We start from the raw sequence: 26795 nt of genomic DNA on the forward strand, positions 1-26795 counted from the left end.
CCCGAATGTGAATCAGCGTTCGCCCATCTGAAGCGTGCTCTGACATCTGAACCAGTACTTCGCCATTTCGATGAAGCTGCTCCTACCCTCCTGCATACAGATGCTAGTAATCACGGCATTGGTGGCATGGATGGAAACAACTTTATTTTGAATCCGGCAAATTTGACGACCCGGGCTCAGGTCTCCCATGAGGGGGCTTCGAGGCCTTGCCTCGTCGCCGCCTCTAGGGCTTGCTGGACAGCCCACTCTTGTGTCTTGAGGTTGGAGCTGCGCAGAGCGGTGGCCCACTTCGACGCAAAAGCCTCCGGAGCTACTGCCATTGTAGCTGATGTAACCCGACACTCCCACAACATGTGTGACAGCGTCGCTCCAGTTTCCTGACATAATTTGCAAAGAGCAGTCGGGTATTGCGCCGGGAAAATGTGCTGCATTCGCACCGGACTGGGGAATGTTTATGTTTGCAATTGTCGCCAGATGACTGCTTGGCGACGTTTCAGCATGGGGTGAGGTGGGGGCAGCAACCGCCTGCCTAGCTGGTAGTGCTTGGTGATGTCATTGTACCTGACCAGGCGTTCTCGCGTGTTTTGAGCCAGGAGTTCCGAACTCGAGGAGGCGGTCTCCGATTCTGCGCGGCGGGTCAGTTCTCGCGCAGAGCGGTGTGCTACCTCGTTCAAGTTAATGAGGCCCTCATTGGTGGGGGTGGCGACGGGTGCTGTCGACCAGCTTTCCTTAGAATCTGGAGAGCTTCGGAGGAAATGCGCCCCAGCGCGTAGTTGCGAACTGCGGATTGTGAGTCGCTAAAAACTACCTCGCAGAGGGGGTCGGTAAGCGCAAGCGCAATCGCTACCTCTTCTGCTGTTTCGGGGTATTCCGTTGCGACACTACACGCGTGCGTAAGCCGGGAGCTAACGTCTACGACTACCGCCGTGAACCGGTGTTCTCGTGTGTATTCTGCGGCGTCTACAAAGCGCGTAGTCCTCTTTCCACCCAAGGAGCGCAGCAGTGCCTTGGCACGGGCCTGGCGTCGGCTCCGATTAAATTCGGGGTGCATGTTTCGAGGTATAGGGGCGACAATCAGCGTGTCGCTGAGGTCAGGTGGAATGACCTGTTTCTGACCGTGTTGGACGTGGTAGTTGAAGCCGAGTTTCTGCAGGATGTACCGGCCCGTGGCTGTCAGAGACATGCGTTCGAGTTGAGAGGTTTTTTGCGCATCCATGATTTCCTCAAGCGTGTTGTATACCCCCAGCTGTAGCAGACGAGCAGTGCTTGTGGACTCCGGTAGGCGAAGGGCGATCTTGTAAGTCTTGCGTATAAGGGTGTTGATTTTCTCCCTTTCAGTGACATTCTCCTACAGCGAGACAACACTTTAGGTGACAGGGTCATCGTGTAAGCAAGTCGCATTCTGACAACCGCTGAAAAGAATTATACCATCACGGAGCAGGAATGCCTAGCTATTGTTTGGTCTGTGCAGTAGTTTCGACATTATCTCCACGGCTGCCATTTTACCATCATTACAGACCATCATGCATTATGCTGGCTTTCAACGCTGAAGAACTCGTCTGGACGACTTGGTCGGTGGATTCTTCGTCTGCAAGAATATCACTTTACTATTACCTACAAGTGCGGTAAAAAACACCAGGATGCAGACGCGCTTTCTCACTGTCCGCTTCCTACAACACCATGCAATAGACCTCCAACTACCTTCCGTGACCAGCTTCTTCGTGACCAGAAATGGACAGACAAATCAACTACCTTCTCAAACTAGGAGTGATATTGCTACGGAACAGTGTTTACAATGATGAAGAGGTGAGCAGTGAGAAGACGACGACGACGATTAGAGGCTAGCGCGGGCTGTTGCCTCTTGGCCAAGTGTGGCGTATTCCCTTGTAAATATACTTGTATATAGCTTTTTGTCTGCGTCTTCCTACGTAACATATCTGGTGGAGGTGGACGTTCCCTGTGCCTCGTCACGGAGCTTCGCAGTGGATGGTACGTCGAGCCTTCCCTTCATGGCTCCCGGTGATGACAACTCGACTCCGCCGGCTCCAACACCTGCTGCCACTTCGACGACCTACTATCACTCTCCCCACTCCCCGTGATCCTGGCGTATTCTCGGGCAAAGATGGGGAAGACGTTGATGACTGGATCAGCCTGTACGAATACATCAGCCGCAATAACCGGTGGGACCCTACTATCATGCTCGCCAACGTAGTCTTTTACCTCGGTGGCACACCTCAAGTTTGGTTTTGGACGCATGAAGATGAGCTCACCAGTGAGGAATCGCTTAAGCAAAAGCTCGTAGACTTGTTCGGCAACCCATACAGTCACCAACTTGCCGCACAGAAAGCGTTATCCGGCCACATGCAGACGTCAACGGAGCCCTACGTAACGTACGTTCAGGACGTCTTGGCTCTGAGCCGCAAAATGGTTGCGCACATGACTGAGTCCAACAAGGTCTCCCACATCCTCAGAGGCATTGCCGATGACACCTTCAACTTGCTCGTTTTTAACAACGTGGCAACGGTGGATGCAGTTATCGAAGAGTGCCGCCGCCTGGAGCTCACTAAAACCCGATGTATTGACCAGCAGTTTGCCCGTCTGCCCAACACCCCAGCGACATCTTCCTGTGCCAACACTCCACATCCCACCAACACTGGCGATGTTCCGGATTGTCCGGCGTGAGATTGAGGCCACCTATCCGGCTGCCTTTGACTCCAGCCCCTCTAACGCACCTGCAGTCACGGTTTCCCTGATCCAGGCAGTTCTTTGCCAGGAATTCGCAAACATGGGTCTTGACACCATCTGCTCGGCCCATCGCCCTGATAACCATCCGGCTTCATCGATTCAGCCCCGTCTGGCATCTTATTACCCACACTTTCCGCAACCCATCTGAATGGCACACTGCTGACGACAAGCCCATTTGTTTTCACTGCCTTCGAGTCAGGCACATTTCTTGGCACTGTCACAGTTGCTGGAGTTCCCCGAACTGGTCTGCTTATACTGACTACTCTCGCCCCTCAGGTGGCCCTTCTCGTCCCTATCTCGCACGCTCCGATAATGCCGCCACTGATTCTCCTGTGCCGAACTGCCCCTATTCTCGTTCACCTTCACCCAAACGACGACACTCTCGCTCTCCCCAGCCCCGTCGCTCTTTTTCAACGACTCCCTTCGGACGCCACTCCCAGCCGGAAAACTAGACGATGCAGCGCCTCGAGGTGACGCTGCATTGCTCCCTATGCCACCAAATCTTCTACTGACGTTGCCCACTCATCTGAACTTTCTTGACGTGCAATTCGATGGTGTTTCTGTATCTGCTCTTATAGACACCGAGGCGCATTTGTCGCTAATGAGCGCTGACCTTCGCAACCCCCTGAAGAAAATAATCACGCCTGCCACGACGCCTGTTATCCGTGTCGCCGATGGCGGAACAGCCCCCGTAATTGGTATGTGTGCCACCTGCATCTCCTTCGCCGATCGCTCCACTATCGTGCTATTCACAGTCATCGCCCACTGTCCCCACGACATGATCCTCGGCTTAGACTTCCTCTCCGCACATTCTGCTCTCATCAATTGTTCCGCCAGTACTCTTCGCCTTGACCTGCCCTTCTGGATCTCGCTGAACTACACCCCAGTCGCCTCAGTTCCGTCGACTTCGTTCGCTTGCCACTTTCGGCACTGACTTACGTTGGCTTAGTGTCATCCCCATGACGGTCACTACATCGCGGCTCCTATGCAAGACGTCCTACTTACATACAGGATCACAGTACCTCATACAGTTTTATCTATCATGGCAAATTGCGTCTGCCTGCCAGTGGCCAATTTTGGCTTGATGACTCAAGTGCTGCCACGCGAGATGTCTCTGGCCCAACTTTGCTCAATCGAGGATCACTCAGTAGCATCTATTGCAGTAGACGACAATTCAGCTGATCCTCCTCTACCATCGCAGTCGGCAACTTGTACCATCGCCGACTTAAGGAAAAAGATTGCGCCCAACATGCCGTCCGAGCACGCTCGTGAGCTCTACCGCGTTCTGTTTTCCTACCACGATATTTTTTACTTTAACGATCGTCCTTTGGCCCAAACTACAGCTGTTAAGCATCGCATTAATACCGGCAATGCCCCTCCCATTCATCCCCGACCATATCAAGTGTCACCGGCTGAGCGTCAAGTTATTCACGCAGAAGTTCGCAAAATGCTTGCCAAGAACATTATTGAACCATCATGTAGTCCATGGGCGACACCTGTTGTACTGGTAAAAAATAAGGATAGCTCATGGCGCTTTTGCGTGGATTATCGGCACCTTAACAGGGTTACCAAAAAGGATGTGTATCCCCTACCTCGGACGCCCTTGACTGCCTCCACGTTGCTTGCTACTTCTCCTTTATTGACCTTCGCTCCGGCTACTGGCAGATTGCCGTGGACGATCTCGACTGCGAGAAGACAGCTTTTGTAACACCAGACGGTCTTTATCAATTCAAAGTGATGCCGTTCGGTCTATGTAACGCTGCTGCCACTTTTGAACGCATGATGGACTCCCTTCTTCATGCTTTCAAATGGTCCACATGCCTGTGCTACTTGGACGACGTTATAGTATTCTCCCCAACGTTCGCTACGCACCTTGAGCGCCTCTCAGCAGTCCTGGACATTTTTCGGCGAGCCGGTTGGCAACTCAACGTATCGAAGTGCCAATTCGGCCGTCGCCAGGTTACCGTCCTTGAATATCTCGTTGACGCTAATGCTAAACTCATGCATATGTGGGAGGCCCAGCGCAGCCTCCACGCTCGCTGGCTCCGACGCAAACACAACCGCCCTCTCAAGCTTCACCTCGCTCGCCTCGAACGAGAGATCAAAGCCTACTCCACCAAACTTAGTCAGGAACAATGGCATCAGACTTGCGACCGACTCGACGGGCAGTTGGGATGCAAGAACACATGGTTTCTGCTCAAGCACTTGCTTGATCCGACCCACACCAAGTCTGCATCACACAAGAATCTCAACCACATCATACACGTGTTTCCAGGCATGAACCAGGAACTGCTCGCTACCTTGAAAGACAAATACTGAAACACCTCCACCGACATTCCCACCCCCTTAAATTACAAAGGCTCCCAGAACCCAGACATGGGCAGAAACATCATGGCGTCGGAAGTCCGCACCGCTCTCAACCGCATCAAGACTACCGCAGCCGCCGGCAATGACCATATCACCAACAAAATGCTCCGCAACCTCGACGACCAGTTGGTCGCAGCACTTGCAGACCTTTTCAACCACCACTGGCATGAAGGTCGCCTTCCAGACTCCTGGAAGCATGCCAAGGTAATCTTCATACCCAAACCAGGCAAACGACTCGATCTGGGCAACCTCCAGTCCATCTCGCTCACGTCTTGCCTGGGGAAGGTTATGGAGCATGTAGTTCTGAACAGACTCCACACTCACGCAGACAAGGAGGATCTCCTCCCCTCCACCATGTTTGGGTTCCGGGCTGGACTCTCTACCCAAGACATCATGGGGCAGATACAACACGACATACTCGACCTGGGTCCCATCCGGGCGACACGCACCATTCTCGGCCTCGACGTCAGTAAAGCGTTCGACAACGTGTCGCACGCTTCTATACTGACCAACCTCTTGCAGATGAATGTAGGCACTCGCACCTACAACTATATTGCCAACTTTCTTCACAACTTCACTGCTGAACTCCACATTGGAGACCTCTGTAGTGACAAAGTCACCATGGGCACCCGGGGAACACCACAGGGAGCTGTTTTGTCCCCGTTCCTATTCAACATTACTATGCGAGGCCTTTCCACATTTCTCAACACCATACCCCACATTAAGCACTCAATATACGCCGATGATATTACCCTCTGGACAAACTCTGGCTCGGACGGGGAGATACAAGATTCACTTCAACAGGCAACCGACCTCTGCCGCCTCACACAAGTCTACCTCATTAGTAGGATTGTCTACACATACCCTTATTACCACCTCCGCCACAAAGATGAAGAGGCGGTAAATAGCATCATCCACTCGGCGTACAAGGCAATTGGACTGCCCCAGTCCGCCAGCACACAGCGTCTCCTCCAGCTTGGAGTATACAACACCCTCACAGAGCTCATAGAGGCACACACGACTGCACAGATACACCGTCTTTCTCGCACCGAACACGGTTGTTACATTCTTAATCACCTTAACATCAACCTTACAGGTGACATCCACCCCACTGCTCCCCTCCCAACTGGAGTCTTCAGTCGGCTGGTCGTCAAACCCATGGCCAAGAATATGCTACCCGGCCGTCACGATAGGCGCCAACTGAAGGCACAAGCCTTAGATGTCACCTACTCCGCCGACGAACATGCCATGTACGTGGACGCGGCGAAATGCGACTCTAACACATATGTAGCCTGCATAGCGACGCCTGCCACCACTCTCATCAGTGCCGCTACAGTGCGCACACACTCCTCCACCGCTGCCGAAGAGGTCGCGATCGCGCTAGCCATCGCGGATCCCCGCACAAGCACGGTTCTCAGTGACTCGAAATAAGCCATCCAAAATTTCTCAAAAAACTCACTCTGTCTCTCCGCCGCACACATCCTCCGCGGTTGCGCTCTCGACAGAGCTGTAAGCTTGGTGTGGGTACCTGCACACGCGGGGAACTCTGGGAACGAAGGGGTCGACCGTTTAGCCCGAGGCCTAACTAACCGGGAGGCCGGCCCCTTGAACCCAGATGCACTCGCAGAGTCCCCCAAATCCTATGCTGACATTACCAACTTCTACAAGGAGACAAGACGCGTGTACCCACCTCCCCACTCCGACCTCAAATGAGCACAAGCCACCATGCTTCGCAGACTGCAGACCGATTCAATTCTCAGTCAGTCTAGGCTTTATTTAATCACTGGAGGGGATTACGACCCCATCTGTACTAAGTGCGACCATGGAGTGTTTGCCACTCGGGCACACATTCTCTGGGGATGCGAGGGTAACCCTCCCCCAAAATCATTACTGCCAGCTCCCTCCGAGGAGGGTTGGAACCAGCTGCTGACAAGAGCAGACAAGAAAATGCAACTCGCACTCGTCTCGTGGGCCCAGGACGTCACCCCCACCTGGGAGCCACACTAGGCCTACCTGCCCTAACTTCCTACCCTGCAGTGGCAAATAAAGTTGTTTCTCTCTCTCTCTTTGTTCGTACTTCCGCTGTTTCGTGAAAAATTTTTTGGCCATAGCACGACCACTAAACGAGCTTTTGAAAAATGATGCCCCTTTCCAGTGGGGCAATAACAAGGCCTCTGCATTCTCACATTTAATCGACCTTCTCACAACTGCTCCCGTTCTGGCCCATTTCGATCCTTCTGCACCTACCGAAGTCTGTACTGATGCCAGTGGTCACGGAATTGGTGCAGTACTGGCCCAACGCCAGCGTGGCAACGGCCGTGTTATCGCTTACGCCAGCAGGCTCCTCTCACCCTCGGAACGTAACTATTCCATCACTGAGCGTGAGTGTCTGGGCCTAGTTTGGGTGGTTGCGAAGTTCCGCCCATACTTATATGGCCGACCTTTTTCCGTTGTCACAGACCATCACGCGCTTTGCTGGTTATGCTCATGGAAAGGTCCTGCAGGAAGACTTGGTCGTTGGGCCTTAAGCCTCCAAGAATATTCGTATACTGTTACCTACAAATCTGGCCGACTACATAAGGACGCTGACTGCCTGTGTCGCTACCCGGTAGACGAGCCTGACGCCGCCGATGGTATTACCGCCAACGGCATTTTCTCTGTGTCTGCCTTCGCTAACATCGCCGATGAGCAGTATCAAGACCTATCGCTGCGAGCACTCATCGAGCATCTGCGCTCTACGCCTACCGATGCATCCATTCGCCGATATGTCCTTCAGGGCGGCATTCTGTACCGAAGGAACTTCCTCCCTGACGGATCTGATCTTCTTCTTGTCGTGCCAAAACATCTACGGCAGACTATGCTCTTTGAGATGCATGACGCACCTACTGCAGGACATCTTGGGGTAACCCGCATGTACGACCACGTCCGCCGCCGTTTCTATTGGTCTGGTCTCGCTCGCTCCATCCGACGCTATGTTGCTGCCTGTGATCCCTGCCAGCGTCGGAAAACACCTCAGGTGCTACCTGCCGGTCATCTCCAGCCGATCACCGTCCCTGTGGAACCGTTCTTTCGTGTTGGATTTGTAGTATAGTGTCGTCCCCTGCCAGATCTCTGTGTTATCATACATTTATGTTTTGTAGTAGTTTAGCTAGATGGCGCACCTCCCTTCTGTCATGTGACGAGCTGAAACCAATCGGGAGGTGTCATCTGGCGTGTGAAGCCTTTATTAGTAATAAACGGCTGCGGGTCGGCTGAGTCTTCGTTCCGGTTTTCATCAGGAGCAGTTAGCTCCGAGTCTCCTTCACTGCGCCGGCGCTCGCCGCGCGTCCGCTGGCCGGGGGCCCCCACTTGCCTGCCTCTGCCGACACAACATCTTTTGGCGACGAGAATGGGATTCCCGCTGCGGTTCCGACCGAAGCCCCGGGAAACCAACGAGCTTCGTAAGTGAAGCGTCCCTTACGTGTCTGCACGGCCTGCAAACGCCGCCGACGCACTTGGCGTCGCGAGGCTTCCGAGCCTAGGCCTACTCGCCCCCTTTGTCCTTCCTTGCCCCATTCCTGCTGCGAGCTCCGGCTTGTTTTCTGCACTGTCCCCCGCACGCTACCGGGCATGGCGTCTTTTCCGGCGAACTTCCCCGTTTTTCTTGAAGTGCCCGGGCCACCGCTAATTCCATGGTAACGATGGAAAAAAATTTTTCAGGCCCACCTCGAAGCGGCCGGCGGTGGCGACTGGACGGACGCGCGACGAGCGTCCGCGCTCGTCAGCGCTCTCGGGCATGAGGGACAACGAAAGTACTTTGCAGACGAGGAGCAGGAAGCAGCAAGGCAGTCGCCCGGCGCAGCGTCACCGTCAAGCGAAGCAGAAAGGCAGTCGACCGGCGCAGCGTCAGCGTCAAGTGATGCGGTCCCGCCAGCGTCAGAGTTCCAGAAACTCTTGCAGCGGCTTGACCGGCTGTTCGCCGTGTCAACAAATGTTCTGGCGGAGAGGCACGAATTCACCAGTCGAAGGCAGTTCGAGGGAGAAGGATTCCTGGAATTCGTGACCGCATTGAAGGAGAAGGCGGTACAGTGCAACTTCGGCACAACGTACAACGAGCGCATCCGAGACCAAATAATACATAGGGTAGCGAACGCCAGCGTTCGCGAAAAGTTATTAGCTCATGGCGAAACCCTGTCCCTGGACAAGGCTGAAGAAATTGGACGCTCATTAGAAGCCTTGCATCGAGCGAACCGCGCGTTCGGCTCCGAAAATGTACGAAGAATCGAGGCATCTCAACTTGGCGTTCCGTCGATGGGCCAAGATGGCCGACGTAGTCCGGGAGGCCATGAAGATGGCCGACTTCTTCCGAGAAGCCGCCAAGACGACTGACTTCTTCCGAGAAGCCGCCAAGACGACTGACTTCTTCCGAGAAGCCGCCAAGATGACCGACTTCTTCCGAGAAGCCGCTAAGATGGCCGACTTCGTCCGAGAAGCCGCCAAGAGGGCCGACATTTCGCACCTGGCTCCTCCGGGAACCGTGGTGCATGTGATCGGTGTGGCAGCAGGAACCATATCGCATCTTACAGGAATTGTCCAGCAAGAAATCGGCAATGCAACGCCTGCCACACGTTGGGCCATTTTGCATCAGTATGCCGAAAAACCCGTATTGTTCAACACGTCTCTTCCGCAGAGATGCTGTCTTCAACTTCCGCAGGGCAGCCGTCCGCGTCTGTCTTGACGGTAAGCGCTTTTGAAACTAAAAAATATTTGGAAGTTCCGGTCGTAGTGAACGGCGTCTCCGTGCAACTGCTGGTGCATACGGGAGCATCTGTGTCATTGATGACGGCCGAAGATTTTAGAATAACTTTGGTCGACAGCACAGGCTGTCACAAGCAACAGCAGACTTAAGAAACCTCTCCAATCAACGCATCGACATTCAAGGCCTGTTTCAAGCCATTGTCCAGTTTTTCCAAAGGTCATGCTCCGTCACGTTCCACGTATCGACTACAGGAACATCACTGCTGGGTTTAGACGCCATCCAACGCTTGGGCATACAGATTGACGGTACGTTGCTGACATGTCGCCTACCTTCGCTTCCTTCAGTACAGAGCCCCACAGGTGTGCCTCCGGGTTTTGATCACCTCTTCAGTGACGAGTTGGGTCTCGTCAACAACTTTGTCCACCGAATTCATCGGCAGCAAGATGCGAAACCAGTATCTTCAGGGTTGCGCCGACTACCCCTGGCTCTCCGTGACCAGGTTACAAATGAACTGCAACGTCTCGAGGACTGCGACGTCATCAAGTGCGTCGAGGCTTCTGAGTGGGTGTCTCCACTCGTAGTGGTGCGCATGAAGGATGGAACCATGTGGCTCTGTGTAGATCTACGGGAACAGGACAGTCTTGTGTCTCAAGTTCCAGAAACGGTCTTGCAGAAGCAGTGGCAGACTAAACAGTACGTAGACAAACGTAGAGGTGCTCAGGCAACTCGTGTCAAGGTGGGAGACACCGTCAGAATAAGATTTAACAGGAAAGGATTTTTTAAGTACGGTAAACCTCGTACAGTTAAGGCCCAGATAGGACCATCTATTTTTGTACTCAGTGATGGGAAGACGTGGCATGTGTCTAAGTTAACCCTAGTGATGAAGGATCCAGCAGGTAGTACATTGTGTACAAGTGATAAAGACTTTTTGTACTCATATTCAAACTTGGATAGTCATTCCGATGACTTGTCTGTCGTGACATCGTCCTTTCATAGGCATCAGCTAAGTAGTGCGTCTGACTGTATCACTTCCGAGTCTACACAGTCAGCAATCGTTTCTGATTCCGTGGGGGAATCGGTAGCATCCCAGGACTTGTTGGGACGTCGAGAGGAGCTTCCTGGGCAACCCTCTCCAGCTTTCAGCGACAACCACATTCAATTGTCCAACCAGGGGGAGGGAAATAGTAGTGGGACGACTGGGTCTTTAAAGTCGTCCGATACGCGTCGCAACCCCCAAAGTTCTTCTGAGGTACGCACGCGTCCTCATCGTGACAGAAAATGGCCTCCGTGGCTCGATGGTTATGTTTCTTGAATGTAGAGCGTTTTGCCGTCTTCGAAATGCCACGGCTAGGGGCCTCGCTGTGACATTTAGGAGACAATTCACATGTTTCGTTCGCACAGGTATAAGATGTGTTCCTTGTTGCGGTGCAGTGAGTCTTGTGCCGTGTTTTTTGTCAGATATTGTTTTGACTGACTGCCTGTGTTTTGGTGCCCAAGACTGGTGCGCGTGTATGTGAACTTGGGTGGGGACGGACTGAATTTGTTGTGGACTTAAGTGCGTGCCATGTGTGCATCTGGTGCGCGTGTGTGAACATGGGGGGGGAACGAACTGAAGTTGTCCTTGGACTTAAGTGCGCGTCTCGTGTGCGCGTTTCACTATATGCTTCCTTGTTTCCAGGGGGGGATGATGTAGTATAGTGTCGCCCCCTGCCAGATCTCTGTGTTATCATACATTTATGTTTTGTAGTAGTTTAGCTGGATGGCGCACCCCCCTTCTGTCATGTGACGAGCTGAAACCAATCGGGAGGTGTCATCTGGCATGTGAAGCCTTTATTAGTAATAAACGGCCGCGGGTCGGCTGAGTCTTCGTTCCGGTTTTCATCAGGAGCAGTTAGCTCCAAGTCTCCTTCACTGCGCCGGCGCTCGCCGCGCGTCCGCTGGCCGGGGGCCCCCACTTGCCTGCCGCTGCCGGCACAACAGGATTACACCTCCTTGGTCCCTTTCCCACGTCATCCTCTGGGAACAAATGGGTAGCCGTCGCAACTGATTATGCCACCCGATATGCTATCACACGGGCTCTCCCTACCAGTTGCGCCACAGACGTCGCGGACTTTTTCTTCCGTGACATTATCTTACTTCTGGCGCCCCGAGACAGCTGCTTACTGACCATGGTCGTAACCTCCTCTCGAAAGTTATCGCCGACATTGTGCATTCCTGCTCCACTCAACACAAGCTGACTACCTCATACCATTCTCAAACCAATGGCCTGACAGAGCGGTTAAACCGTACTCTTACAGATATTCTCTCCAAGTACGTTTCCAAGGATTACCACGACTGGGACATTGCCCTTCCTTACGTCCCATTTGCGTATAATTCTTCCCGGCACGACACCGCTGGATTTTCTCCATTTTACCTACTGTATGGTCGCGAACCGACCTTGCCCCTTGACATGGCACTTCCTCCTGCTGCGATCTCAACAAGCGAGTATGCGCGCGACACCATTGCCCTCGCCGACCATGCATGCCAGCTTGCCCGTGCTCGACTGACGGCCTCACAAACCACTCAGCAGCGTCAGTACAACACTCGCCACCAAGACATGCAGTTTTCGCCTGGTGCGCTCGTGCTCCTGTGGTCGCCCTCTCGTCACGTCGGACTTTCATAAACGCTCCTTTCGCGATACACAGGGCTCTACCGTGTGCTGCGCCAGGTGACGCCTATGACGTACGAAATTGCTCCTGTGAGCTCAACCTCGTCCTCCAGTCTGGCCTCTAGTGATGTCGTGCATGTCAGTAGGCTCAAGGCCTACTACACTGCTTCAGAGTCCGACCTTTAGTCGCTCCAGGACGGTGCTTTTGCCGACAGGGGTAGTGCTAAGGAACAGTGTTTACAATGACGAAGAGGCGAGCAGTGAGAAACGACGACGATTAGAGGCTAGTGCGGGCTGTTGCCTCTTGGCCAAGTGCGGCATATTCCCTTGTAAATATACTTGTATATAGCTTTTTGTCTGCATCTTCCTACGTAACAATATGACTTGCTCAGTGGCTATGGTGTTAGGCTGCTGAGCACAAGGTCGCCGAATCGAATCCCGGCCATGGCGGCCGCATTTGGATGGAGGCGAAATGCGAAAACACCCGTGTACTTAGATTTAGGTGCACGTTAAAGAACCCCAGGTGGTCGAAATTTCCGGAGTCCTCCACTATAGCGTGCCTCATAATCAGAAAGTGGTTTCGGCACGTAAAACCCTATAATTTAATCTTTAACAATATGACTGTGTACATCACCATACGCTGTACCAGCGCTTCTGGCCGAGAAAAAAGGAGAAGGACGCACGCGTTTCTGCGTAGATTACCGCAAGCTAAACGCAGTGACGGTGCCCAACTATCAACTCATCCCTCGCATCGACGACATTCTTGACTATCTCGGGAAATCAACGTAATTCTTGACGTTAGACATAACGTCAGGTTACTGGTACATGAGGATACATCTGGAAGACGTTCCGAAAACGGCCTTTGTCACACGTACCAGTCACTACGAATGGCTTGTCATGCCTTTTGGTCTCCCGAACACTCCAGCCACTTCGAATTGGCTGTCAAGTCCATCTTGACCAGACACCACTTGACACCCATCACAAACTACTTTGATCACATTGTCGCCTATTCTGACACTTTCCCAGACCATTTAAAGCATCTAGATGCCACAATAAATGCTTTTCGAAGTGAATGCGTTAAACTCAAATTGAAGAAATGTCAGTTTGCACAAACATCCTTTGTGTACCTGGGACACAAGTTTCAAATGGCAAAGTCACTTTGAAATAAAGCAAAGGGGAGGCAATCCTTCGGTTTCCCATGCTATCACGCCCTAAAGAGTTAAAGCGTTTTCTTGGCACCGTCAATGTTTACTGTTGATACATCGCCTGCTTCAGTTGATCTGTTGATCAGTTGAACTCAGTTGATCCACTGACACGCCTACTCGGCAAAGACACCACCTGAAACTGAGACCCTGACTGTGAACTGGCTTTTACGCAGCTTAAGAAATGTGTAACGGTAGAGCCCATTCTTGCCATCTACGATACCACCAAATCTTGAGTGCTCTACTGCGATGTATCGAATAAAGGTATTGGCGCCATCTTGAAGCATGCTGATTAAGGTCAAGAGCATCCAGTTGCATACTATTCGCGCAAGCTGCTAAAACATGAAAGGAATTATGAATTCACAGAACTTGAATGTTTAGCAATTATTGATTCCATCAATAAATGGCATTGTTATCTACATGGAAAACCTTTCACTGTGATCACCGATCATGTGGCATTGCAGTGGCTTAAAAACATCAAAAATCCTCGAGGCCACCTGTTCCAATGGTCCTTGAAGCTCACCATGTACGCCGTAAACATCAAGCACCAAAAGGGCATTAACAACATCGAAGCCGATGCAGTGTCTAGAAACCCTATCATTCAGCTCCTATCTGCTGAACAACTACGAGAGCACCACCACAACAAACCGCCTTGCAAGCATACCATTGAGAATGGAATGACCATAGTAATGCGCAGAGGATACGAAAATTCTTCATTCCTTTTGCTCTCCAGTCTTCTCTTCTTCAGAAAGCTCATGGTGCTTCCGGTCATGTCAGAGTAGAGAAGACATTGCGACTTCTCTCTTCACGATATTATTAGCCTGACATCGTTACCGATGTTTCCGAATACGTTCGACACTGCGATACTTGCCAGCCCTGCAAGAAAACGAAAACCAAATGTTTTGGTTCCTTGGAATCGTTCCCACCCGCAGAGCAACCATTTGATCTTCTGGCCACGGACACTATCGGAGGTTTTACCAACTACGGTTCCTCCAAGAGATTCATCCACTTGGCCGTTGACCATGCCACCAGTTATGTATGGGCTTTTGCACAAACATAACCACCACATAACCGCACACATAATACACGTAATGAGACCTGCAACGCCTACATTTCCTGTCTAAAGAGTATCTTCATTGCTGGAAAGCCTCGGAAGTTCTTTTCTGACTGTGGCACAGGATTCACCACTGATAAATTCAAGCAATTCCTTCAAACACAACAACATTCATCAGTTTTATATAAGCTCACAATGCCCGCAGTATAATGGCTTAAATGAGCGCACTAATCAGTCCAGAGTCACTCGTCTCCGCTGCAAGATCTACGATGAACCCTGAAAACCATGGACGCACCTCCTCTCTGACGTTGTCGACGAGCACAACAAAACCCGACGAGGTGACGGACTGCCCACCCTGCTTCCTTATGTATGGCGCACCATCTTATCCCCAGCTCCTCTCCAATGTTACCTAGAACCTGCAGGAAACTTGCGCAAACGTGGCCCGCAATTTCCTGGCATATCACGAGAAAAACAAACTCATATATGACAAGAAATTTCTTCCCTCAGAGCTTCAAGTGGGGGACTGTGTTCTGTATGAGACACCCTGGCCTCCCAACCGTGGTAAACTCAGTGCAATAATGGAAGGACCATATACGATTATACACGAAATATCTGCTATAAATTACGAGATCGACTGCAGCGTGACCCTACTCGGTCGGCAGACTGACATCGTTCATGTGGGGAGATTAAGACGATATCACCTGCCCTTAAACCTATGACTCTCTCGGGGGGAGGGAGAAGCGTGTGACGAACCGCAACAGGACGGTGCGGTGCAATAGTGGTGAAGGAGGAAGACGAGGTCTGCAATAAACCGAGCTTCGCACGACCGCCATGTCTCCTGTGTTACGTGTGTGTGTGCGTGTGTGTGTGTGTCTGTGTGACGCGAGCAGAAGGTTACAGACAGAGGCAAACATAGTCACCCGAACACTGCCTTTATTTCTCGTCTACCTCTTTCTCCGCTATTGCACCGTACCATACTATTGTGTGGTTCGTCATAAGCTTCCTCCTCCCCCTGAGAGAGTCGTAGCTGAAGGGGCGAATGATACCGTCATACTTCTCACATGAACGATGTCAGTCAGGCAGTCCGGTAACGTCAGCCAAGCTCAGGGGGCCGAGGCTGGCTGTTGCACTCCGGACGACATATGCATGCCCCAATGAAGGAAGGTTTGGACACATGGAAACTGTGGGTACTCGGATGTAGTAGGCGTCAGCTTACTCTTCACGTCCTGTGGACACGCAGAATCTCCTGCCCGAACATTCGGTGGTCTGAGTAGTGGAGGCAAAGTCTTAGTTTGTCCAGTATGCCAGGGAAGTGCCCGTGCTGTTTTCGTCGTCATGCACAGTGTTGTCGCAGGAATCCTTGCGGTGGGAGCAGTCCTGATAGGTGGTGCTGAAGGTGCACTCGATGATCTTTCCTTCTCGCGAAACATCATGTTTGTGGAGTCAGCCGTGGGTTTAGTTGACTTGCGCACTCCTCGTTGCAACTGTTCTTGATGCTGCTGATATTGATCTTTGTGATGTTGTTGCGACAGTTGTTGATGTAGCTTCTCTATTGGAATATGTCTTTGACTGTTTGAGCAAATTGACGCAGAGATGATGTGTAGCTTGCATACTGCTCCTTCTTGCGAGACTTGTCTGGTGGCGAGTACAGTATGCCAGGCTTCTCAAAAGACTCTTCCAAGACTCCTGCGACGTCATTCGAAATGAACGCTTTTATCATTTGACAGTGTGCGATGCTGCTCGGCACGTGCGAAGCTTGAAGTGGCAGTGGCTTGTTGAGGTGTAGTACGCAGAAGGCTTGAGGATTACGGAGCACCTTGATCTCTATGTGTACGTTGCTCCAAGTTGTCTTCATCTTTAAAGTTGCATGTGCTGGTGCTGGTACTTATATTCTGGTTTCATCTTGGCAGTAAGCAATTTGGCTTCCTTTCACAAGAACAACTGACTGTTGTGGTATTTTCTCGATTCATGTTGCTGATATAGAAGTTTGTGTCCATTCTGTTTCGAATTCCTGGTTATTGAGTGCTGGAGGATGTCGCAGCGGATGTGGCTCGATCATGTTCTCTCAAAGAAAGGTCATCAAAGAAAGGCCAAAGAAAGGACATTGGCACTGCAGCTTGCTGAAGACATACATATTGTTGACTGATGTGCGGCGGTCAAACCTGCTTCAATGTTGGGTTTCGAAGGAACGAATAGGCATGCGGATCATTTGGTGTACAGTGGCTTTTCTTTTATTGGGAATGTCATGTTTATGCTACATATGCAATTGTGCGTCCTCTTCGTAGGAAAATCATGGCAAGGAAAATTCGCCAAGGATCTGCTAAAATGGGGCTTTGTTTCGGAATGATGATGATCGCTACGTGGAAACTGTGTGGGACTGCGGTGAGCCAGTTGAAATGTCTGCTGCTCGTGCATAATGGAGGGGTCATAAACTTTAAATTGACTGATCATTTCGTCTTTGATTATATTCCATGATTCATCGTTTTCAAGTGTATGCGTGAAGTAGAAGCAAAATGCCTTACTAGTGACGTAATCATTGAAATTTTTTACCATATCCTGTTGCGATCATGATGCAGCAAACACGTGGAACTCAAAGAGGCAAAAGCAATCTTCCACGAGCCCATCGTCCGCTGATCCTGATGAGGATAGCACGGTCGCTGATGAGGCTTGCAGTGATGCGGTCATGATGCTGGTCGGTGTCAGTGATGGAGCTGTGCGCTCTGGGTTCACGCCATGGTGTTGAGTACTTGCATGATGATGTGAGGCCGATGAGGTGACTGCCAGGTCTTTATCCTGTCGACTTGTGTGATGCGAGCAGGAGGTTGTGGATGGAGACAAACATGGTCGCCCGAATATAGCGCCGTACCGTACTATTTTGCAGTTCGTCACACACACATTATATATATATATATGTGTGTATATATATATATATATATATATATATATATATATATATATATATATATATATATATACATACATACATACATACATACATACATACATACATACATACATACATACATACATACATACATACGGACGGACGGATGGACGGACGGACATAGGCCATCTCTGGCACTACGACAGCAACAATGTGATTAAACACTTATTCGGCATTTGTCCAGAAAATTGAGCTGCACAAAACTTACCAAGTGCAGCGTGGTTGCAGAGTTTAAGGTGGCACAGGAAACAAGTACGGTAGTGCATAGAACTAGTGCTCATGTGTTGTATGTGTTGTGCAGGATAACAAAGGGCGCAGCAAGAGCAGCCATGACCTGACAGATGACGCTAGCTTGAGCTCAGTGCCTGCAGTAGGCGAGTTCAAGCGGCCTGTCGAGCCTGAAAGTGCAGTTGACTTGGTACGGCAGCGGATGCGCCAGGCTGCTCTTGCATCTACCTCATCTGTGGCAGAGCAAAACTACTTCGAGGAGGAACGCCAGAAGGCCTCTGCGCAGCGCATGTGAGTAGTGGGGATTTTACCTCTTTTGGCTTTGCTCGATTATTCCTCAATATTTCAACATCATTTCAGGAGTATTGATGAAATAAGTGATTCCAGATGTACATAGTGCTGCTAATCTCACAAGCATGGAGGGAATGTACAGTGAAAATGGGTTTAATATAAATATTGTAAAACACAATGCAATACAGTGTTACAATAACTATACATAAAGTAAATTGCGACAAAACATAATTACGAGAGGAAAGGCAACCGAGGGGCCTGATATTTATTAATTATATCATAAGAAGCCAACAAAGACACCAAGGACAACGTAAGGGAAATTATTTGTACTTACTAATTGAATTAAAAAAGTGATAAATTAGGTGGGGATATGAACCCACGTCTTCACATTACGCTTGCGTTGCTGTTACCATTTGAGCTACCACGGCACTGATCTCTCATCCACCTTCTGGGGTATTTATGTTTTACTACTAGAACTAATGCTGGGAGTGTTAACCAGTACCATGACTCACAAACTTAGGCAGCGGATGTGGAGCATCCTTTCTGCTGCAGTTGTCGTGAGTATGCAATCTATTTGGGTGATGGCAACTGGTTAGTAAACCCGCACATGCTATCTGAAGGCATCAATGTTGCCGGATTTGAGACCCTCTTAATGGAATGAACGAGAAGAAAGGGAACTGAGGGGCCCGATCTTGAAACAGGAGACCAAGAAAAAGAAACAAACAAAGTTGCAGTTTCACCCGAAAGGCGAAGCATTGATTGCGATAGCTAATTGCGACAGTGATATGAAGTAAGGATAGTAGCTTTATTGGCCATATAAACTTGTAAACATAGGCGTACTATACTCGCTGACAACTTTCTGTGGCTAGGAATCGAAAGCTATGCATGCGCGGCTGCTGTGCATGTGTTACCATCCCAAGTAGTCCGACAGCATTTGACAGGGCTTGTGGTTGCTCAGAACAGACGCTGAATCAACGCAGCTTCCACATGCGAAGGTTTCAGGGTGCCCAGACGCAGAAGGGAAAAGCCACAACATAAGTAAACCTTTACACTCACTGGTGTGTTCTGTCCTATTGAACTGTTGCTAATAAGATGTTTATGTTTTCTCTTCCCCAGCCTAAACTAACAAGTATTGAAACATGGCTAAATTCAGAGTGCAAACTACTGGGACACAAGCTAAAGCACAAGAAAAGACAGGACATTGACGGTGTCATGTCTTTTCTTATGCCTTAGCTTGTGTCCCAGTGCAGTGGAACCCCTGTTGTATGTCGCCCGGTTTTGCGATGACCCGGGTTTTACGACTGATTAGTGCAGTCCCGGCGAAGTCCCCATAGAAGCAATGCATTAAAAACCCCGATTATCCGACGCAATTTTACGGCCGACGCGCTTTATACGATGACCCTCGCAAAGCGCAGGACAGAACGGCGGACGGAAGAAAAGTGCCGCGGGTCTCTTTCCTCACTCTGTCTCAGTCTTTTCTTCTCCACAATCACTTTCTCCCTCTCTTCTTAGTGGCGTCGCCTCTCATCGCATTGAGGAAGCGTTTCTCTCCTTCCAGTTTCCCAGCAGCAGATCGCCGACAAGGTAGCGCAGAAAGGCCTAGGTTTATCGCACATGTTCTTCATCGTAGTCCTAGCGACCACCATTCAGCGGAGGTTTTGAGTTGTGTGGAGCAACGCGATGCACGATGTCACAAAAGTGGACAGTTTTGTCATTTGGCAATAAGCTGAATATTATCGAGGATGCAGAAAAGCGGCATGGAGCCATGAAAGCCAGCATTGCCTGGGACCTTAAGTTACCTGAATCTTCGCTTAAGACGATCCTGGCAAACAAAGCGGTGATATTGCAGAATGCCAACAAGTTCGGGCTCAAGCAGAAAGCGGCAAAAGGACAGCATGAGAAGTTAGAAAACATTCTCGTCAAGTGGCTGCATCAAACATGGAGCCCTGTTATCAGCGTTGACGGCGCCATCTAAAAGAAAAGGCGGACCTTGTGGCATTGCATCTGGGCATCGACGACTTTCAGGCATCGAACAGGTGACTGGATCAACTTAAAAAACGAAACATGATTGCGTACAGCCGCTCCTGCGCAGAAAGCACTTCCGTGGACGTTTCGACGGTAAGTGAGTGGATGGAGTTACTGCCAGAGATGAGGACCGTGGTCACTAACAATCTCGCCAGAATATCCTTCCCTGCTGAAGATGCTTCGCAGAAAGGAGATGACTGTTGCGGTAGTCACTTTTGTTGAGAAACAAACCTATGGCCACTTGCTGAAATAATCACTGGCTGTAATAGCAAAACAGCAATCTACAGGCACATTAGAAAAAGCGCCCACGATATCGATTCCTAGCTTCTGCCATGGTGCCGATGGGAATTCAACTGGCTGCAGGGGTGGTGTCACCAGTTTTGCAGACTTGTCAACTGATTGGCATACCCCGCAAGATGCAATCAATTGTTCTACCTGCTTGCACATAGCAGGCCACCAGTATTGTTCACGTAGTCGCTGCTTTGTCCTTGTTATCCCCGGATGGAACTCATGGGCTGCGTCAAGAAGCCGTGCTACAAGGGACGAAGGTACGACGAATTTGTCTCCACGAAGCAGGAGGTCTCCAATGACTGAGAGCTCAGTCCGCACCCGGTAGAACGGAATTGCCTCGGGAGGCAACATCTTCACTGCAGGCCATCCCGACGTCGCCCACTTTATGACCTGTTGAAGCAGAGGGTCCTGCATAGTTTGAACGACAAACTCCGCATGACTAACGCAAGTTGAGACAACACAAATGCTCTCCTCTCTCTCTTCCTCCTCCACATGACTTGGGAGGGGCATCGTTGAAAGAGCATCAGCAACATATTCCTGTCACCCTTATGGAATTCAATAGTAAAGTTGTATGCCATCAGCCTGGCGTGTCACCTTGGAATCCGGAACGGATGTCGACCTACTCCTTATGTACTCAGGAGTGTGACCAGAGCCTGGTGGTCGGTGCGCAGTGTGAATGGGCGACCCCAAAGGTATACTCTCCAATGTTCGCATCCCACAAACAAGCAAGGGCCTCCAGTTCCCCAACAGAGTACTTCTCTTCCTGTGGGGCAAGCCTGCGAGAAGCAAAAGCAATCATTACAAGTTCATCATTTCTCGTCTGCTGCAACATTGCTCCCAAACCAATGGACGAGGCATCTGTAGTGACAATAATGTCACCTGCAGGATCAAATAGCTGTAAACATCTTGTGGCCAAGGAACTTTTCAGCTGCTTGAAACAAACTTGTCTCGCATCATTCCAAGTGACTGGGGTATTCTTACATAGCAACTCGTGGAGAGGCTTGACAAGCACCGCATAGTCAGGCACAAACTTGGCGTAATAGCCCACCATGCCCAAGAATGAGCGCAAAGTGCCAATATCTGTTGGTGCTGGCGCAGCCTCGATGGCGTCAGTGTTGCTTTGTGAGGGGCGTATCCCCTAGTGACTGATCCTGTGATCAAGGAAGTCCATTTCTTGTACATTGAAAATGCGTTTGTCATTCAGCTTCAATCCAGACTTTGCAATCAAGTGCAAGACTTGTTTCACATTCTCGAAGTGTTCCTCACGTGTGCTTCCATACACAAGCACATCATCGATGTAGCACAAAGTGTTCTTGAAGTTCTGCAAAATAGTGACCATCATTTTCTGAAAGGCAGACGGTGCTGATGCAAGGCCGAAGCAGACGCATTTGAATCTGTATAATCCACTATTGGTGATGAAGGTAGTCAATTCTCTGCTTTTAGGACTCGGCAATACTTGGTGGTGGGTGGCTGCTAAATCAATCTTGGAAAAATACCTTGCACCGTGAAGTTTGTGCAATAGTTATTCAGTGTGCGGCAGCAGAAATTTGTCAACAACAATCGCTTTGTTTGGTTCGCGCAGATCGACACAAATTCTTATCTTGCTGTTTTTTTTTGTAACTACTACAATCGGTGATACCCATTCAGACTTATCAACCTTTTCGATGACATCATCATGCTCAAGGTGCTGCAGCTCTTCACGTACAGCATCTCGCACCGAAAATGGCATGTGCCGCAACTTAGCAGCAATAGGCGTGATTCCTTTTCTTATCTTGACCTTATGAATAAAATGTTTTGCCAGACCTAACTTTCCCTCAAACAAGTGCGAAAACTGAAAAAAAGTTTCGGATCAAGGCCTTGTGGCGCTTGCGTAATATGGGTGCATTGCAATGACATACTGTTGATGTGCAGCCGCAGTGCTTCGATGGCGTCAATGCCGAGGATGTCAGTGGCGTTGTTGACGACGCAGAAAAGTATGTCGGCGTGTCGACCCTGGAAGACAACTGGCGCTGTCAAACACCCCTCTGTGCTTATCCTTTGCCTAGAAAAATCGTAAAGTGAAGCTAATGTTGGCTGCATGGAAAGGCATTTCAACCTTGAATATGTGACGGTGGACAGAATCGAGACAGCAGAGCCCGTATCTACGAGGAAATGTATGGGTACATCCTGCACGAGGACTTGGATGTATATTCCTGCTTTGCTTGGCCGTGCGAGAAGCAAGACGTTGAGGTCGCTGGATGTACAGCAGGTATCGACTTCTCGGACCGCAAGGGCCCGCTCGTTTGGCGTGCCGCTCTTACAGACACATTGAAAATGTCCTCATTTGCCGCATTTGCTGCATATCTTATTCTGCGCCTTGCATTTCTTGTAATCTGCAAGATGCTGCGAAAACCCGCAACGAAAGCAAGACTTGTGCTGCTGCGGTAGCGGTAATCGTGATTCTTGTACGGCATGGAATTTGACGTTTTTCCACCTTTTGAACGCTCGCAGCCAATGACTGCAGCTCAAGCGAGTATTTCGTAGCTTCTTCAGTATTGTTGGCAATAGGCGGCACATGTTCAAGAGTAAGCGAAATGCCTTCTAGAAGTAGGCGTTCTCGAAGAATATGGTTTCTCGTCTTCGCTACAAGTTGGTCATGAATGAAATCGTCAACTTGCACACTGAAGTCGCAACTCAATGCCAGCTCGCGCAACACCGTGACGAATGCTGCTGTGGTCTCCCCAGGTAGTTGGATGCGCTGTCCGAACCTATGCCGCTCCACGACGACGTTCGTTTTAGAAGTGAAGTAAGCGTCCAACGTAGCCACTGCTGCATCATACTCATCGCTCATGCCACCTTTATCCTTTTCCTCTGCATGCGGCGTCAACGGTTTCTTCTCCAGCAATGTGTAGTACAATCGTTGGCCTTCAGTGCCCAAACAGTGCAGTAGTAAAGCTTTACGATACGCAGGTGGGTGGGCGTCACTCCCCGATGCCAGAAGATAATTCTTGAAAAGACAGTGCCACTGCGTCCAAGGAATGGCAGGCTTCCTCGGCGTTGGCAGGAACTCGGGCAGCTGATGTAGGCTCATTTCTTCTGCTTTCGGTCACTTCAACCCTCATTGCCAACTGTTGTACCCGCCGTCGTGCCCTGCCCGACTACGCCGCGGGCGCCGGAGAACCGCCGAGTGAACCGCCCAGGCCGTATCTCGAACAACACCCTTCTTTTATTAGTCCGTGATGAGCATATATATATATATATATATACAGGTGCATGCGTCAGCTGACGTGATAAGACACGTCCTTAGTGCCATCTAGGTTATATAAACACAACTACTGAATACCACAGTAAGCAATGACCCTTTAACATGCGTCTTTCCTCTACACTAGGACAGCACTGAGGCCTAGGCTACATGCAATTTGTGTGAATTTCAGTGTCGGTGTCTTCATCAAAATATGGGACTGCAGGTGTCGTTCAAATGCTATTCAAATGCCTCTATTTGCGGCATTTCCCATTTAAATTCAATGTCTGATTTCATGAGAAAGGTTAATGGTTCAGAAATATGCGAAAAGGTCTTGACAAAACGCCTGTAACACGCGTGCAAGCTAAAAAATTTGTCCGCTCCTTTCTTGTCAGTGGGCTGTGGAAATTTAGCGATGTCAGATGTCTTCTGCGGATCAAGGTGGACTCCACATTTGCTGAATACGTGACTCAAGAACAGAAGCTCATGGTTAGTGAGGCTGAACTTTTCAGGCTTCAGAGTGAGCCCTGATGACTTGATGGCCTCTAGTACGTTTCCAAGCCACCTAAGGGGATCGTTGGAATTCCCCGCGAAGATGACGACATCATCCAAGTAGATGACAGGTCTCATTTCAACCCTGCTAACACTGGGTCCGTCACGCACTGGAGCGTTGCAGGTACCGAGCACAGTCCAAATGGCATGACCTTGAACTCATAGAGATCGTCCGGCGTGATGAAGGCGGCCTTCTTGAGATCCATCGACGAGAAGTATGTAGCATAGCAGAGCCAATCCAATGCGCCTTTTATGCATCCTTCATTGTGATCTTGTTCAACCAATGATAAACGATTCAGAAATGTAGGGTTCCATCCTTTTTCTTCACCAAGACTACAGGAGATGCCCACGGTCTTTTCAATGGCTCGATATGTCGTTGCAAAGTGTTCCATCAACTTATTGCCTTATAGCTTCACATTCTCAAGTTGAAACTCGGTAAGGGCTCTGGCTGAGTGGTCAAGCGCACTCTTCGTTTAGTATCTGATGCTTTGCAACTGGTGTTTGTTGAATCCTCGATGACATCGAAAAGCAGTCTTTGTATCGTAAGAAAAGACTTCTGAGTTCTTGCTGCTTAGATCTTGAAGTGTGATTGTTGGTGGTCAAGGATCTTCGTCATTTGGACGTACAGCAACCGCACCTCCATTGGTTGCTGCTTTTAGTTTTAGTTTTCCGGATAGGAGCTTACGAACTGGCCCCGGGCTGGGCCAGTAGCATCCTGGCTACCTGTCGGTGTATCCACTGCATTCTGGCGATGTAGTTGGCAATGTCATGTGGCCACTTGTCAACCTGTGGATGTGGCACGTTGACGGCGAACCCTCGTAGGCCCATCTCGCAGTATGGGCATCAGCAGTAGACATGGCCCGCTTTTCCACAGTGGTAGCAGAGCGGACGGTGGTCGGGGGCGCGTCAAATGTCAGTCATGCTTGGCATGCTATGTGGGGCGGCGGTGGACAACAGAACTGTGGCATGAGTGAGCCCTGGCGCGGGCACGGAGGGGGAACGAGATGGCGGGCTATGGAGCCGTAAGTCATCACTTCCTGTTCCGGCTGCAGCAATTGAGGGACTCTAAGTGACTGTTGGATCTCCTCCCGTACGACATCAGCAGTTGAAGCCGCTTTAGGCAGTGATGAAGGGAACAACTTCTGAAGCTCCTCCCGCACAACTAGTCTGATAGTCTCACACACGTTTTTGATATATCGGTAGTTACGGTCTCAAACCGTAAATCGCTCGCCTCAGGGAGCGCAGACATATCAACGTGGAGCCTATTTAAGGTCATGACAATAAATGGACTCTCTGCCTCGGTCCCCGTCTGTGTCTCCGTGCCTCTTTCTTCAGGCTGCTGTCCCGGCGTGTGCAACGTGCCCTGCGTGTCGTTCATGGTGGCCACGCTGACGTAACATTTTTGCGACGAGGATAAACCCTTTCGTACATACTACGATGCCTTCAAAATTCCTTAGAAACCGTTTTGCTGCTGTGGATGCCGGATTCTGCCTGGATGTTACTAGCGTTGGCACCTGCACCATGTCCTGCTGAGCAGTGCGTTCCATCACCATTCCGATAAAATTTTGGGGATGAGGATAATCCAAGTACATCGCACCTAACTGTAAGTTGCGCTTGCCAACTGCATTCCTTATTATATCTTTCACTTCACCTTCTCTTATTTCAAGCAGTATATCTGCATTTTCTACGACTGCCTGATCCCTGTTTGCTGCTTCTGCAATCCCAGTGTCCACTTCTGCTGCCCTCCTTGCCAGCAACATTTTTGCACTGTATGCATTCGACGTCAGCGCCTTCGACATCATCTGTCCCACCCTTGACGCTACTGCGGCATCGTCTTTGCATTTGTCCTTACCCTTCAGCCCTGCCTGTTACTGCTTAGAATGAATGCGGCGATCCGACCCCTGGCATACTAGCCATCCCTTGGCTAAAATGGTGACATGTGCTGCAGGCATACGTCGATGTTTAGAAGAACTTGTTGTTGGGCGAGTTGGTACATATTAGCGAACATTGTTAACCCTTTGAGGGTCTAATTATTTTGAAGGAAACTTTCCCAGGTGGTCAAATTACTTTATTGCGGATCTTGAATGTACATGATGTATAAAGTCGGGAATAAATAGTAAAAAAAAATTAGGAACGGCATTTTGGTGTCGGCATCACTCAGAACTGCAAAATGTTCAATAGTATTTCAGAGTGTGGTACTCCTTGAAACACGAGTGTCCGCACAGCCGCAGAGAGCGAGAATACCTCATGAGCGGCGGTGATAAACGAGTTAAGAGCAGTGCCAATCAAGATAGAAATCAACTTCCGCCGCCCCTGCGATAGCGTGCCGACAAAGATAAAAATCACGTTTCGCGCGCCTCCGTCGCGGCGGAACCGAAACCGCGAAAGTGCGCTGCCGCTGAGAGCAAGAATACCTCGCGAACAGCAGTTAGGCTAAGAGCAGTGCCAGTGAAGATAGAAATCAACTTCCACCACATCTGCAAGAGAGTGC

The 26795-nt window shown here is 50.2% G+C and overlaps 2 protein-coding genes across 3 annotated transcripts in view; one reads left to right on the top strand and one right to left on the bottom strand.

Annotated features, from left to right (window-relative positions):
• Positions 1-26795, top strand: part of LOC142580185 (spliceosome-associated protein CWC27 homolog) — a 373861-nt gene that overhangs the window by 208809 nt on the left and 138257 nt on the right. For both annotated transcript variants that reach the window (XM_075691069.1, XM_075691068.1), the window contains one exon: positions 17999-18216. In XM_075691069.1, the coding sequence (XP_075547184.1) occupies positions 17999-18216 (218 nt within the window). The remainder of the gene's footprint in view (positions 1-17998; positions 18217-26795) is intronic.
• LOC142577681 (uncharacterized) lies at positions 20840-23602 on the bottom strand. The gene is made up of 3 exons (XM_075687146.1): positions 23006-23602; positions 22431-22524; positions 20840-20940 (listed from the first exon to the last, which is right to left on the bottom strand). Exons 1-3 carry the CDS (start codon positions 23600-23602, stop codon positions 20840-20842), a joined length of 792 nt encoding a protein of 263 aa, XP_075543261.1.

The sequence above is a fragment of the Dermacentor variabilis genome, chromosome 4, assembly GCF_050947875.1.
Source record: "Dermacentor variabilis isolate Ectoservices chromosome 4, ASM5094787v1, whole genome shotgun sequence".
In the NCBI taxonomy this organism is placed as follows: Eukaryota; Metazoa; Arthropoda; class Arachnida; order Ixodida; family Ixodidae; genus Dermacentor; species Dermacentor variabilis.

Coding starts and splice junctions, on each gene's coding strand:
- LOC142577681 (XM_075687146.1), bottom strand. CDS start 23,602: ATGAGCCTACATCAGCTGCCCGAGTTCCTGCCAACGCCGAGGAAGCCT. Junction 22,525..23,005: donor TGGCTGCGAGCGTTCAAAAG/GTGGAAAAACGT, acceptor GTTGTCTTCCAG/GGTCGACACGCCGACATACT. Junction 20,941..22,430: donor ACTGCGGCTGCACATCAACA/GTATGTCATTGC, acceptor CAAACTATGCAG/GACCCTCTGCTTCAACAGGT.